General features: G+C 43.5%; 1 protein-coding gene across 1 annotated transcript in view; it reads left to right on the forward strand.

Annotated features, from left to right (window-relative positions):
- The window catches only part of SLC6A20 (solute carrier family 6 member 20), a 358,737-nt gene that overhangs the window by 245,829 nt on the left and 96,535 nt on the right, over positions 1-16,373 (forward strand). Inside the window, exons 5-6 of the mRNA XM_085607357.1 lie at positions 511-621; positions 3,777-4,018. Of these exons, the coding sequence (XP_085463483.1) occupies positions 511-621; positions 3,777-4,018 (353 nt within the window). The remainder of the gene's footprint in view (positions 1-510; positions 622-3,776; positions 4,019-16,373) is intronic.

The following is a 16,373-nucleotide window of genomic DNA, read 5'->3' on the forward strand; positions in this document are numbered from 1 at the left end:
AACTGGTAATAGGAAACTTCCTTAACCCTGGTGTACGAAAAGGAAACCATAGTGTATGAAGGGGTTTTAGAGACACAATTAAGTATTTCCAGCACATTATCACAAAGTAGCATACAATGTCACAAACATAAACCTATTTGTTATTTACTATACCACATATATCATACTCTGAATTAAATTTATCAGAAAAACAAACATTTATTTTTTAAATATAGAAAGTCAGATTTCACTTAATGAAATATACTTGGGCTATAATGCTGAATTTTGTCACTAAAGGCCTTCGTTGATAAAGTTCTAATACTTAATGGGAAAAAAAACTATATTAAAATGCTAAATTCTGAACAGGAAAATACTTGCCTTGTTGCTCTCTCTTCCCTGTTTTCATTACCCTTTCTTTTGCTGATTGATAATGCTGGGATACATATTTACTAGTAGTTGATGCAATTTTATAATGGTGTATCTAAGGAATGGTCAATGCCTCTCCTATAACATTTGCTGTCCTTGTTGCAGGTGGTCTATGTGACAGCTTCGCTGCCCTATCTTGTCCTTATAATTTATTTAGTGAGAGGGTTAACATTGCATGGAGCAGTGAATGGACTGGCGTACATGTTTACACCAAAGGTATGGAATTAATATGTATAAAGTTAATTTAATATATTACCTATGATTAGAACACACAATCCTGCTTTAACCTGTAGAGCCAGGCATGTTTAATAATGAAACGGGACATTTCAGAGGAATTGGAAATGGTCTGGGTAGGAACTAAGGTTAACATACATAAGCAGTTGCTAAAAGTGATTAAAGTGTTCAGCTTCGCCAGGGGGCGGACAATATCCGCCAGATAGCCCATCTGGTGGAAAAGGCACGCTTTAGGGATATCCCTGCCTGTCTGGTCTCCCTCGATGCGGAGAAAGCCTTCGACCGAGTGGACTTTGGATTTCCTACAGGAGGTGTTGCGGAGGGTGGGATTAGGCCCAGAAATAATCTCTAAACCGATGGCGCCTTATGCGATACCTACTACCGCATGCATTTTAATGGCCATCTCACTGCCCCTATCCCCATCTATAGGGGCATCAGACAGGGGTGCCCACTGTCCCCTCTGTTGTTCGCCCTGGTGGTGGAACCCCAGGCCATCCCCATACGTAATGATCCAAACATTTGGGGTATCTCCATAGGTGGGTATGAGCATAAGGCCTCCCTTTTCACTGACAAACTCCTTCTCTCACTATCCTCCCCATCAGCGTCCCTCCCGGCAGTGGCTACTCTCCTGGAGGCCTTTGAAGATGTGTCAGGATACCAGATTAACCTTGACAAATCTCATGCTCTTAATCTTACCCTCCCAGCCTCGGAGGTCCAGGACTTGTGAGATCTGATTTCGGAACAGTGGACAGATGTTTTGATTCAATACCTGCGCCTCGACCTGACCCCTACACTTGCGACATGGGCTTCGTTCAACTGGCCTAGATACAGGAGTGCTATCCGGGAGGAGTTACACAGATGGAAGGGCCTACCTCTTGCTTGGCTAGGACATATCAACGCCATTAAAATGTCTCTCCTCCCTAAAATCTTATATCTCTTCCAAACCCTGCCCACTCCCATACAACAGGCTGATATTCTTGCCTTACAACGTGACTTTACTAAATTTATATGGTGAGATCCCGCCCACTCTTTTCTAATAAGATTTTAATGCTGCCTCGTGACCGGGGCGGACTAGCGTGCCCCAACCTTCTGCAATACTACTGGGCTTGTCATTTGGAATATATCTCGGAGTGGGTGGCTCACGAAAGATGAAAAACATTGGTTCCACTTGGATCGAGCGGTGTCCTGTGGACTCGTATGGGACCTGACATGGCACCGGCGCGGGGCGCTGCCCCGCAGCACCCCACACAAAGACAGTACTTAAGATCTGGTACAAGCTGGCGATTCCTCGCGGTATGACAACATTCCCATCTCCTAAAACTCGTATAGTCCATAATCTTATGTTCCCCCCGGCACTGCAAACCCAGACTTTTAAAACATGGACGGAGGGCAAATGTGGGGTTATCCAGGCCCTTTTTCAGGGCAATGACTTCCATACGTTTGATCAATGTAAGCAAATGTTTCCTCTTACAGGGGAGACACGTACGTAATATTATCAGTTACGTCATTGGCTTAGTTCTCAGACTACTACTAGACAACTTACCTCCTTTGAATCCCTGGTCAGTAAATTTGAGGACTCGAAGGTCCCTTTTTCTAACACATACACTGTCTTACAGCATTCCCAGTGGCCCACGCCCCATGGCTATCAGACGCGCTGGGCTTCCGACCTGGAAGAGGATGTACCTCCTGAAGGGTGGGCCCATCTATGGCGGGATATCCCAAAGACATATCAGAGCACACCCCAGCATGAATCAGCATACAAATTGATGATGCGGTGGTGTTACACCCCAGTTCACTTGCACCAAATGTTCTCAAACTTCCCCTGACCTGTTGGAGGTGTCAGAAAGATAGAGGGGACTTCATTCACATATGGTGGTCATGCCTGAATGTCATGATGTTTTGGAAGGAAGTCCTCAGCCATATCAAAGAAGTGGTGGAATTTCCCATTCTTTTCTCTCCGTCAGTCACGCTGTTAGGTATTAAACCCGCAACACAAAATACTATGACTAATGCAGACTGGCAATTGATTCTCCATCTGTTGGGAGCGGCTAGACAGTCAATAGCGCTATTTTGGAAGAAACCGCAGCCCCCCTCTATTGCCACCTGGTTTCTTCATCTTTTGAATGTGTTAACCCTGGAATTGCTCACTGCCCGTATGAACCACACAGACACACGATTCACCCGCATCTGGCAGCCTCTCATACACTATTTCACCAGGACTGAGCACTCCTGGTTGGTCCACCCCAGACTTCGGGCCTTGCAATTGTTTGAAGATTCACTTGTATAATACTCCAGGGGCCAGAAACCAGATTCCCTGGAGCGCCTCCCCTGAGTTCGACACCCTGACCTTTCACCCCCCTAATGCCCCCCAGCTTCTACCCACAGCCTTCACACCTCTCAGCACATCCTCCTATTTCCCTTCCCTACCTTGAGAGAATTTAATTTTTGTTTTTCTCTTCTTTATTTCATTTTTTATCTTTGATTGATGACTGTTCACTATGGCTTTCTTACCTCGAGGTCCCCCATGGATGAAGAAAGGCTCTTATAAATAACAATGTTATGTATAGAATAAGCGAGTGTTGTTCACCTCTAATATGGTCTAGTTTATAATGTAGGATTTTGACAGTATCCTGACCGGGTCAGCCCTGGATCTATATGTTTTTATGAAGTTGTTGCAACCTGTACCATGGCATGTGGACATATTTGATGCTTTCTTTACAGGGACATGAGTCGTCAAATTGTTGGGCTTGTGTTGTTTTGTCTTCTATTCAATAAACAAAATTTACATTAAAAAAAATGTTCAGCTGAGCTTCCCCCTGCGCCTTCTCATCAGGCTGCAATCACTGTCATGTAATGCATGTGGGGTTGGCAAAATTGTAATTTTTAAAAACAAATTATGCGACATGCGAAAATCATGCTAAATTACGTGTGTTGCGAGAAATGCCTTTGGTTGGCATCTTGTGACATCACTTGTGTACAGAAGTGAAGAAAGAAACCGGCAATTTTACATAATACAAAATACTGTATGTTGCTGTAATGTTGCTGGATTTCGCCTGCACAACACATTTTGCAATGCCGCGCGCATAGACAACTTTACGTTTGACTTTTTCTTCCTCTTCTGCCACTTCTTTGCGCAGCTCGAGCAACTTGCCAACCTGAAAGCTTGGGTTGATGCAGCAACTCAGATATTTTTCTCTCTTGGGCTTGGATTTGGGACCCTGATTGCATTTGCCAGCTACAACGAGCCAGATAACAACTGCGAGAAGCACGCCATCATCGTCTCCTTGATCAACAGTGGCACTTCCATATTTGCGAGCATTGTCACTTTCTCCATCTACGGCTTCAAGGCAACCTTCAACTACGAGAGCTGCCTGAGCAAGTAAGTAGGACAATGCATTGGTAATGATGCTGCACTTGGAAACGGGGCACCTTATATGGTCCCAAAGAAAGGTTCAAAGGTCATGCATTTCTATTTTTGGATTGCAAACATGTCATCCTTGTTTCAGTGTACAACCCAAACATGATGCTGTAGTTCCTAGTGTCTGTCATTTCCCTTTTTTGATGTCTAATTCAGGAACATGCATAGTGGGAAGACAGCAAAAGCCTCACCCACACCCCATTACTTTACAAATTTACTGAACTAGATGCAGTTTTAGTTAATGGTGCACTTGTAAACAGAAAACTAAGTGAAATCTATGCTAAGGCCTGATGTATTATAATAGCACATATATGGAATTCCTTAAGTAGAACATGGATATTGGAACTGGGCAGATCTCCCTATGAGTCCCTTACATTACCTACTTCTCCTACCCCAAACATCTGACCCAAATTACTGCCCACCCTTACCATGCCCTACTCTACGCCCCTTTCTTTTGTCTGCAACCGGCACTGTACTGACTGCGCCCAGCCCCACAGGAAGATGTATAAAATCTCAGAAGAGTAAACAACATCTGCAAGCTGAAGTTTCAGTATTGTATACTCAGAACTTCTAGTAACATTACATGATGGGGTGTAATTCATAAAATAAATTAATGTTAGAAATGCATGGTTAGGGGTTGTGGTCCGACACCAGCCGAGATAGCTGCTCACTACTGAAACCCTTTGCCTCGACAGCCTTGATCTGTTATTAAAAACCAAATAATACAGCTTTCTTGGCATCCTATTTGAGAGACATCTACTTATGGATTGTGGGGTAGATTTACAAGCCCCCTGTGCCACCAGTACGTCCCTTTTCGTGACGTACTGGTGGCTCAGGGGGCTTCTCCATATTTACAAGGAGAGGAAAAGCCACCCTGCGTGACTTTTCCTGTCCTTGTAAATACGGCCCCATCACACGCAGCACTTTGCGTTGAAAGGGCCTTCCATGGGTGTTTCTGTGGGTGTTCCCACGCAACACCCATGGAACAAGACACATCTCCAGATTTACGAGAAATCGTAAATCTGGAGATGAGTCTGAATGCTACGCCACCCTAGAGGTGGCGACGCAAGGCGCAACGAGGAGAAATGTTTTGATTTCTCCTTGTTTTTTCCTCTTTCAATGCGTGCTGCATTCTACCGCACGCATCGCATTGAAAGAGGAAAATGCCTGTAGTGATTGTCTTTGTGCAGGAAGGTGCCTTTTTCAACAAAGATAATGTAACCATTTTAAATCTACCTAGAACACTGTGCTCTCGCCCGACAGTCCTCCTCCCATGTTTGCGAATTTCCTGCTGTGAGTATAGAGCCAATACATAGGTGTACTTGTATCTTTCATCAGGCTGCCTCATTCGCCGTCATTGGAGTGACTTCCAGGCCATTGCTCAGTGTGTCACGGGAGCATCCAGTCTCAGATACCTTGCCACTGCCTGTGGTGTCATATCCGCTTTTTGGTCTTTCTTCACAGGATTTCCTATATTGTAGGACATTGTTTACTAGTTTGGCTCCTTCTTTTGTCTGTAATTCCGTCTTTTCCTTTTTATTTGGTCTTCTTTGGGCGATATACCTCCAGTTCCAAGCCATGACTAAATCTCAGCAGGTTTTAAGAAAAAATGTGTGATGTCGTCAGTCACTATTAAAAGTTTGGCTGGGAAAATCAGCGTATTGGATCTAGTTTTGTCAAAGCTTTCTTTTCACTTCAAGGAATGAAGCCCTTTCTCTCTGCACAGCAGAGAAGTCTGGGAAAAGATGCACCTTCCTACCATCCACTGTCAATGGACTCTGTTGCTGTGCTGTTTGGACGAGCCAATCTCTGTCTCTTTAGTTCAATAGCCTGACGACCATAGGTCTAAGTGGAGCACCTGGAGCTGACAGTCTCCTCAAAACTCTGTGTGCTCATTCAATAGTGACTAATGCTGGGGAGTTTCTATCATGTTGTCAATCAGCTAGTCTTCGAAAGAATAGTTCAGGACTCTGCCCTTCGGTTCTTTCTGGTAGCCCACAACATGTACATTGTTGTGGCATAAGAGGCTCTTAACATCCTCCACCGTGTCTTGAAGTACCTTCATTTGTACCTGCAATTTTACCACAGTAGGTCTTACACCAGCTACTACAGATTCCGTTTCTGTCACTCTTCCAGCTTATTTACTGTGATGCGTTCGCAAGTATCCTACATCTATTATTACTAAATCAATTTTAGTTTCAAGAGAAGGTTTCATGAGCAAGATCGCCTGGAGAATCAAGTTTCAACTCACACCCTTCATAGGTAACTTTCATGCTCTTCCATTTATCTGTTTCCATATTTCCTCTTCCTACTTGTGTTCTGCACAATCTATGTCTGTTGGCATATTGATGGGCTTGAGATACACCGTAATTCTCATGTGCCCCACCCACACCCACTCTGCAGATGCTGTGGGGTCAGCTCTGGGAGCCCAAGTGAGCTGTCCGTCACTCAGCGAGCACCGGGCTAGGCTGCCCCTAAAATCGCTGCAGTATCTCCTAGTAAGTGAAGGCTCTGCGGTTGATGTTGAGGCAGCAAAGGACGGAGGTTTCACCACACTCACCTCAGTGATAGAATGCTTAATCCAGGCCAAGAGGTTGAAAGGGGTGCAACTTGTGTGTCTCCTTTCGTTGCTGTTTTATGTTCCACTGTCAATATATCATACAGTCGCTCAGGTTATCTGTACTTACATCAAAGGGGCAGAGGAGAAGGAAAATAGATCCATATTCCTTCACACCAGCACTGAAAGTCTTTTCAGAGTACTTCACATCCACTCAGAAGGGCGGGCCTCTTTTTATCTTGGGCAACATCTTAGGCCCATCAGACTCAGCCCATCAAGCAATCTCATTCGTTCTGAGGCCCTCTTCAGAATCCAGACCGCTTTGGTCTCCAAGGTAGTGGCCAGATAACACAGTTCACTGCCAGACCTCACTGGCCTGTATGAGTCTGCTAGGTGCCACTTGCCATACTGCTTCTCTGTGACCCCTCTCCCCTCAAGACGGTTCTCCCTGCACAGTTCCAGCTGTGCATGTTTCAGGAGCTGCTACTGAGCAGCTTAGATCCACCGTGGGTTGAAGTCATCTCACCAGGTAGCAGTATTTCCGGGCTATCTTAAGGCCGGGAAACGGTCTATCTCAGTCCCCAGGGACACATGGAAACAGAGGGGCATATTATCAAGCCAGGCGATAAAATTATCGGCGCTTTAGCGGCAGAAAACTGCCGCTAAAACGGCGATAATGGGCTTGATAATATGCTCTATGGAATTCGAATTGAAGCCAATGTTAGACGTCCTTCACATTTAACATGGGTTTCAATTGGAATTCCTTAGAGCATATTATCAAGCCCATTATCGCCGTTTTAGCGGCAGTTTTATGCCGCTAAAGCGGCGATAATTTTATCGCCTGGCTTGATAATATGCCCCAGAGTCCTGGATGCTATGTTGTTTCCTCTTGCCAGCACTGTCACTTTGATCCTGGCATGTAGAAGCACCCAAGCTACTCCACTCTCCTGTGCCACGTGATGGAAGATCTTGAACCAGTTAAAGAGAGTCTTCTTGCGTAGCTTCCTTCCAGGATAAATGTGTTTAGGGATCCATCCAACAGAGCTGTATACCAAAATGTTCTACTCCACCTTGGCATTAGACACACCCCTTGTAGCTCTTTATGCTTTAATCTTACTGTGGATAGTCAAATAACAAATCTGAAATCCGGAGTCAGATTTGGGGTGATTTAATTGTGGCAAGGATGAAGTCTTGACTCCCTGTACAGTACCCGCCTTAAGAGCGAGCTCACTAATTTCCAGAAGAAGTTCTAGGGACAAATGTACAAAGCATTTTACCGGTAGCGACTCGCCCATCTGCCCATTTGCGACCGATAAAATGCATTTTGCCATGTACAGAAGGCAGATTGCGACTGAGTAACTTGTTACCGAATTGCATTTTGCTACTGCGATTCAGTATTAGAAAGGGGTGTGTTTAGGGCGTTCCTTCATAATATCGAATAGCACTTGTATGTATGAATGTTCCCAGTCACAAAACATTTGGAGTTACCACCAATTTCAAGTTGGTGGTAACCCATTCGCAAACGGGAAGGGGTCCACAAGGAACCCCTTTCCCTTTATGAATGTGCGCACCAACACTTTTTAAGAGCGGGCAGTGGTCCCATGGACCATTGCCTACTCTTAAATAATGAAAAAGTAGCTTCCTTTTGAGAAAATGGGCTGCAATACAAAAACAATTATTGCTTTATTTAAAAAGAAATCACAGACATGGTGGTCTGCTGACCTATTGATGAAGTAGGTCAATTTGCAACCCTCTGCGAATTGCTAACAGTGTCAAACAATTTAGCGATTTCCTAATAGCAAATTGCTAAAATTTGCTATTAGGCAATCACAAACACGCGATTTCGCACATCTGGCCCTTACTTCTGATAGAACAATTCACTAATCAATGTCATTTTTGATTGCCATGTAGGCACAGCCCAAGCATTCTTCGTCTTAATCTTTCTTCCTTTGACAGTAACATACAAATTAATCCCAACTGCAAGGGTTCTTCTTCAGGTGAGTCGATTATAGAGCTGGCAGGAAGTGATTTGCGCAAGGGTCGACTGGATCTTTAATTGCTGTTGCATTCTTTTTTCTCTCATTCTTCCTCTCACTATTTGGAGAATTATAGTTAATAAGTAATTGAGTGTGCAGGTTAAACAATATGAGCCGACTCATCTTTCAACTCCTGTCTTACCCTTTTTTTTTTTTTTAAATATTGAGAACAGATTGGAGTATGTCCAAACTGCCTCATTGGCTATGGCCTTACATTTATTAATATAAGTCTGTAAATCATGGAGCCTTGTTCAGTCTCCAGCAATTCGTCATGAACAGAATATCTTTGATCTTACTGATCAAAGATATTTATAAAGACTGCCAGAAATGCTGCATTGCTATCCAGCATAGGGCTCCCTTCGGAGACCAATGGCGTTGTCTAGGCTATATAGCATTTCCAATGAAGTGGATTATGATCCCCACCTTTGCACAATCAGTGGAGTAAACCTGGGGTTTAAAAGTAAAACGTACCAAATACATGTCCAAAACCTCCTTGCATTTCTTAGGGTTGCATTCGAATTTGAACTCAGCCCATCTGGTCAAGGGAGGATATGGAGCGCCTTGTAAAAGCACCAGAGAAGACTTATGGGTGGCATTTTCCATAGTCAAGGCTTGTATTGCGTTGTTAAAGCATTTATTGCCGCACTCAATTCTTGAACTTGATGCAGTGTGAGTTTGACTGGAATCTTGCTGGTGTCTCAATCTGTCAAGTGCAGACTTCTGAGGTTCAGTCGACGCCTTTCTCCTTTTGAGTACCATGAGAGGTCTGCTGAGAGTCCAAGATTTATTTTACAGTTTAAAGGAGCAGCAAAAAGGCCCCAGAGGAGAAAAAGCCTGCAGAGCAGAAGAAAACCTCTGGATGCAGGTAGAGACATGAATGGCAAACAGGAGCAGAATATCCAGAAAGTAGGACACAGAAGGAGCTAAAAAATTGGAGCAGCGTAGAGCAACACAGGAAACAATGTTGTGACTGACTGTTTCTCATTCAGGCCCGCCCAAATAGTTAAAGCGTAACTTGACACCCTGGATATAATTCAGCCACACTGGATTGAGAAATGCTGTTCCTGAAAAAGAGAAAAGAGTACTTCCTCCCAAAAAAATATGTGGCCTTGAATGCCTGTACACAAAAGCCACTGGATCAGGGACACGCAGGGCTAGAGAGCCAATACACAAGGATCACTTTCGACGGTCACTACAGTACCCAATCCAGCTCTAATGTACTAGACCCACGAGGAGCGCATCCCTTCAATAGTTGCCAAAAAACAAACAGGTCCAATCAAGGAGAGCATCCGCCATAATACCTGGGCCTTCATTTACATGCACTGCCCTACGCCAAAGTGAAAGGACAGGAGTGCACCATATTTATGCAATACGGTGCATTTCTGTTCTTTCCCACTGCACTGAGGCCATTTAAGCAGCCTAGCGGCAACGCATACACCCTTGCAACATGGTGCAAGGGTGCCTGTGTTGTCAGCAGGATTGTTTTTGTGCAAGAAGGGACACCTTCCTGCATAAAAACAATCCTAAGAGACGCTTTCCTCTTTCTATGTGTGCTGCAGAATGTAAGGAGTTGGCGCTTCTCCATGTTTGCATGCTCTTGTAAATCTGGGACAGCATCAAAATCTTGGGTGTTGCATGGGAAAACCCACCGCAACGCCCCTGGAATGCCTCCCGAGCGCAGAGTAAGGCAACACAGTGATTTGCAGTGCCTTGCTTTACTCCGTATGTGTGAGGCCATACAAAAGCCTCGCAAAGTGGCTTTGTGTGACCTCATAGATATGGTTTTCTAATCTGTGCCGCTGGAGCGTCATAAAAAGTGATGCTCCGGCGTCGCAGGGGGCTTGTAAATAAGCCCCCTGGTCTTTAATTTCTGAATCAACACTCAATTCTTAAATGTGCCCGACTTATGAACATGTGGTTGGGACTACCTAGGATGGACCTTTTCATTTGCCCACTTCCTGTGACTTATTTAAAGCCTTGAAATGCCTGTGCACGACTGGACAAGGGGAACACGTGTTGGCTGGTAATTATGATAAATAAATTAAAAAAGAACCTTTACTCAATATTCTGTAATGAGTTCTTGTTACATGACTCAGCTCAGTTCAAAATCTTTAATCAATCTGTAGATAAAAATTATAAAAGGGCAATATTCAAAACATCACAGCAGAATTCAGTGTAAAATTTGGGAATTAGCACAAATATGGATAAAAACAGGTGATTGATACAGGGAAGCCTTTTGATAAAGGGAAGCCTACTATATCAAAATGCATAAACATAGTCTCGGACTACCACAGTTATCAGTATCCCTCACTAGGTATCCAGCTTTGTATGTAACAATGTGAAAAATGCAGTTTATCATGTATATATAGACCACATCATGGTTAAAAGTCCCATTAAAACATCACTATAAAATCAATATTAGACTTGGGTTGGAGAAAATAAGCTGTTGATAAAGTGCATTTACAAAGTGCTGGACTACCTTCACACCCATTACCCTTCTATAGTTTCCTTGCTATGGATGGATATTTTAAGGAAGCAACAAACACTAAAACAGATGTCGGGCTACATAACATCTGAAGGTATGTTAGAGCCTCTCTGCACTTCTTAAAAGCCAATGTTTTCATGATGTGCTTGAGGCAAAATTGGAAAAATGCCCCTTAGAATTCACAAACAAATATAAAATGCAACAAGGATTGCTCTCCCACACCATCAAAGGGACTAGGATGTAAATTTCTATCCCATGCTCTCACCCCCTCCAAAAAGCACATTAAACACCACAAGGTACCTGACCTGAATCTAAAAATGAGAGACCTCTTCCAGCGTGTGAGCGCCAGGGTTAAAGATAGTGCTAGGTTTCCTGTCACTAAGGTGATAAAATAATTACAAATAGATTATTTACTAAAAACTTCCTTGGTTCTTTGGGAGGAAGTGAACTCTGCATGATGGGACCTACCCAACTTCTTCTGAAGTTTACTTATGGTGTCTGGGGCAGTAAACCTTCCAGGAGACCAATGTCAACAAAGGACTTACTAACATATTAATCTAAAATAATATCTCTGTTAAAACTAGCTTTGTTATTAGTCCACATACTCACACAGAACAGAAGGGGGGCTAGCTTAATAATATCTGAAACATAATCTAAGTTAAGTTCAGAATGCAGAATAAAGTTTGGTCTGGATAGTGAGAGATGCAGCGTCTGCCTACAAATTCCATTTTCTTCTACATGCATGGGGTAGATGTTGTGGTACCCCCACACCCCTGCTCCATGGGTGTCTTTAGAGACACACTGAGTCTATAAATCTTAAGGTAGGGAGTAATAGTGCCTCTTCCATCCATCTGTGTCAGGTGAAATCGGGAACCTGTCGCCCTCCCTAATTTCAAGCGTGCTGCAATCACTTGTGATTGCCAAGCATTGACAGAATCAAAAGTTACACCTATGTAACAAAGATTCTCTGGCATACTCAGATGTTGCTCTTGCAGCTTTAGGGACAACAAGGTTTCCCTTCCAGGTCCACAGGCCGTTATATTGGACTGCTCGAAATTGGTCAGCATGTCAAGGTTACCCAAGAAGTATACAAAAGATTCAACCAGAGTGCGCAAGGATCAAAGGGATCGATCAAAGGCATCCTAGCCATTAAGACAGCATCATTGGCATATAATAATGCTGGGACAAGGGAATTAGCAATTGTAGACGCATCCCTGGTAGAAATAGACAAGCGGGTGCTTAAATCATTAACATGAATAATAAAAAGCAGAGGTGCCAAAACACATCTCTGACACTCCCCACTAGCTAATGGGAAGATGTCAGAGAGTTCCTCTGACTAGCCAAACCAAACCCTGGTCCCTACGTTTTTATGCAGGGACTGTAGAAAATTCAGTAGGGTGACTTCTACCCCAAGATTAATTAAAATCATCTACAATGTGCTCCTGTTCATGCAACCAAATGCAGAAGAGAGGACCATAAAGACCAGGTACAATGGGCAGCGCCTGGTGATGGTATACTTACTCACAATCAGGTGAAGAGGCACTGCTCCACTGCACCTAGCCCGATGAGGAAACCATACTGGCAAGAGGCCAGAATATTGTTATCGTTGGCCCATGTCTGCAGGCGATTGAAAATAGCCCTCCTCAAAACTTTCAATGAACTGTCAATTAGGGATATCGGCCTGAAGCATTTTTGGGGAACCTCTATTTCCTTTTTTTTAAAATTGGTACGATGGTAGAAAGGGTCCGGGACCCTATTACACAAAGTTATTAAATAGGTTGCTGATCAGATGTTCCTACAGGTGTAAGTTACATTTAAGTAGATGTATAGGGATCCCGTCAGGCCTCAGAGCTTTTCCACGTGAGCTAAGTCTAATTGCATCCTCCACATCCTGGAAGGAAATGACGATTCTCTAATTATTATGCAGAGAGAATCTTGATTTCATTAAAGACAAACGGAGGCTAACATTATGCAAATACTTTTATTTGCTGCCCAAAACATGCAGCCCTTTAAAGAATGTAAGTACATCATAATAAGTAGAACGTTGACAATATGACGAGTAGACTGTGTAGGCTCTCATCTTCCTCGTGGGCTGCGATGACACAGCTGAACAACTTGAAGAAACTCCAGAAAATCCAATTAGTCTTTAAATTGTTATCTGAGTATAAGAAGGCCCATTGTATAGTGAAATGTATAAGGACTATTAAAGTAATGTATAATAATGTATTACAATAGTAATCTAAAAGCAGAAAAAAATATTAATACATCAAAGATGGAAATGAATTTGAACCCAAACCTCTTCAGGGAGAGGAGGGTGGGATAATGTTAGCCTCCATTTGTCTTTAATGAAATCAAGATTCTCTCTGCATAATAATTGGAGAATCGTCATTTCATTACAAGACAGAAGGCTACCATTATGCATGTTTCAAGCTATGTAAAATTACACTGCTAACATGCTCAATTGGTCTCAAGTAAAACTTAGAGAAGGTAGCTGCGTTAGACCAATCTGCTGCTTTAAGTATTTCGGGAAGAGAACCTCTTGCCCTGAATACTTTGCTAGTCATCGCACCCCTTGAAGAGTGAGCTCCAAATTTGGATAGGTCAATTCCAGCTTCGTGCATAATCATCCTTATCCACCTGGCAAGGGTAGCTAAGCTTACAGGTTTAAAGGGTCTTACATAAGATAAAAGGAGTTGATCGCAACCAATAGCTCTTAAATTTGAAATCTTGTTTTCATAGCATTTCATACAATTTACAACACATAGTTTTTCACATTCATGGAAGTAAGGATAAAAGATGGATTCAGACATTGTTTTTGTTCTTTTCCAGGTGTCAAAATGGACCCCTTCAGATGAGTAAAATCTGTTAGAAATTTCCAGTGCTCTAATATCAGAAACCCTTCTAAAAGAAATTAGGCATAAGAGAGTAGCCAATTTCATTGAGATCCTTTTAAGGGAGAGTGTATCGTTGGCAGGCCAGGAAAGGAAGAGATTAAAAATAAGATTAACATCCCAAAGGGAATGGTAACGTGCCTTTGGAGGTCTTCTTAGTCTAATACCTTTCATAACTCTTTTGACAAGGGAGTTGCTACCGATGGCAAGGTTATTAATGAGAGCGTGACCTGAAAAAATTGCAGATCTATTGCAATTGATAGTTCTAAAGGAAAGACCTAAATCAAAGAGATGAGCAAGATAGTTAGCTATTTGTTGAAGAGGACAAAGTACGGGATCCAAATCCCTCTCCACGCACCAACAAGACCATTTTCTCCAGATGCCCTTGTATCTTTTTCTTGTACCTGGAGCCCATGAATCTTCCAGTAGGCTTTTAGCTTCTTCTGAAAGATCAGAATATCTTCCTGAATTCCTGATATCCTCCAAGCAAGAAGGTTCATTTTCCCTTCTAAGGCTAAAGGGTGTTCTTCTCCGTCTGGACCCTTGAGAAGGCCCGGGAATGAGGGAATAAGAAGAGGGAAGTCTACTGTTAACGCCATCACCCCCGGAAACCAAACCTGGGATTTCCAGAAGGGGGTTATCAGAATGATTGAGCAAGACTTGAGTCTGACCTTCCACAATAGTCCCTGAATCATTGAGAAGGGGGAAAGGCTTAAGCTTTGAACCCTTCCCAAGATTGGAGAAATGCATCCACTCCTGCTGCGTGTGGGTCCGGTCTCCAACTGAAGTATCTCTCTACTTGGTGGGTCAACCTGCTGGCAAAAAGGTCTAATTGTATCGGGCCCCAAACCTCTTGGATCTGTGAGAAGATCTCCGGGTTCAATTTCCAATCGGTTGCATCGTGGAGGAAACGTGAGTTCCAGTCTGCTCTCACATTCTGACAGCCAGGAATGAATTCTGCTCTTATGGTAATCTTGTGTTCCCAGCAAAAATACCATATTCTTTTGGCAAGGTCTGACTGGTTTTTTGATCTTGCGCCCCCAAGCCGATTTATATAAGAGACAGCTGAGTAGTTGTCTAAGCCTATCAGTATGTTTGAGTTTTTTAAAACTTCCTTGAAACTCATGATTGCATTCAGAGCTGCAAGCATCTCCAAAGAATTTATATGAAGGGATTTTTCTTCCAGAGACCACCTCCCACCGGTCTCTAAGTCTTTTAAGCGGGCACCTGAGGAAATTCGATTTTCAATCACGATCGCATTGAGCCGCCATTTTGTGCTACGCCGCCATTTTGTGTTGCCCTCACTCAGGCAGCACGACGAACGAAATCTTTTCTGCTTTTCCTGCAATATTGTGTCAAAATAGCCTTGTGCCTTTGTTTACAAAGCTGGTGTTAGAGACTGGCCGAGTACACTAATTCCTGTCTGGTTTTTCTAATCCCTGTCTTAACTATCTGTTGGTTCACACTATTCTCTTCTGACTTTATCTTATCTTCTGGCCTTCGCTGTCCTCCGCTCGTATTCTCTCATTTCACAACTGTCCTCCAAAACACACAAACGTATCACGCCACCTGCAAGCCAGTTACAGACATGTTAATACCTTAACCTGTGGGAGCGGTGGCAAACACAGTTGGAGGAGTTACTCGATACTTTTGTTTTCCGACTTTTTCTATTGGCTCTGACTTTCTTTTGGGCTATTCCTACTGGTTTTTCATGTATGTTTTAGGTGTGTCCTTCGTTAATGTATATGTCACCTATGTACTATAAAAGATTGTGCGCCACGGAGTGAAGTGGCAGTCTCCTGAGAACATACCGTGTGTACTTCTAGGACAACTGTACTAGCTGCAGCTAATAAAATCTGATCTTTTACGCAGACAGAGTGTCCCCGTGTCTCTGTTAGCTGAAGCAGGAGAACCCAGGAGATTAAGGCGTACCCTGCGCCGCCAGGCCCAATTGGTTCTGGTTCTTCAACTGGCGCCCAACGTGGGGTGGCTTCAGAGGTAGTGGCTCTGCCTGAAGGTCGTGAGGAACCCCGCAAGAAAATTCTGGAGGAATCGCGAGCCACGTCAAGCGACCCCTGTATGTCGAAAGTGGTCCGAAGGTCTTTTGCAGCGTGGTTACTCCTTCCTGACGGCTACTGACGACTGCTGCCCTGACTGCCGCCCTGCCTTGGCCCTCTTTTTTGGTGATGTATGGTAAAGCAAGACGATAGACGGGCCTCTGTTGGTGTAAGAAGACATCTTAGTTAAGTATTGGTGGGTCGCTCCCACATTTGGTTCTTTGGTTCTTTGGTCCTTAGGTTCTTAGGTTCTTTGGGTCTTTGATTCGGGTATTGCAATAACCAAAGCC

Source organism: Triturus cristatus, chromosome 5_2 (assembly GCF_964204655.1).
Source record: "Triturus cristatus chromosome 5_2, aTriCri1.1, whole genome shotgun sequence".
Lineage (NCBI taxonomy): Eukaryota > Metazoa > Chordata > Amphibia > Caudata > Salamandridae > Triturus > Triturus cristatus.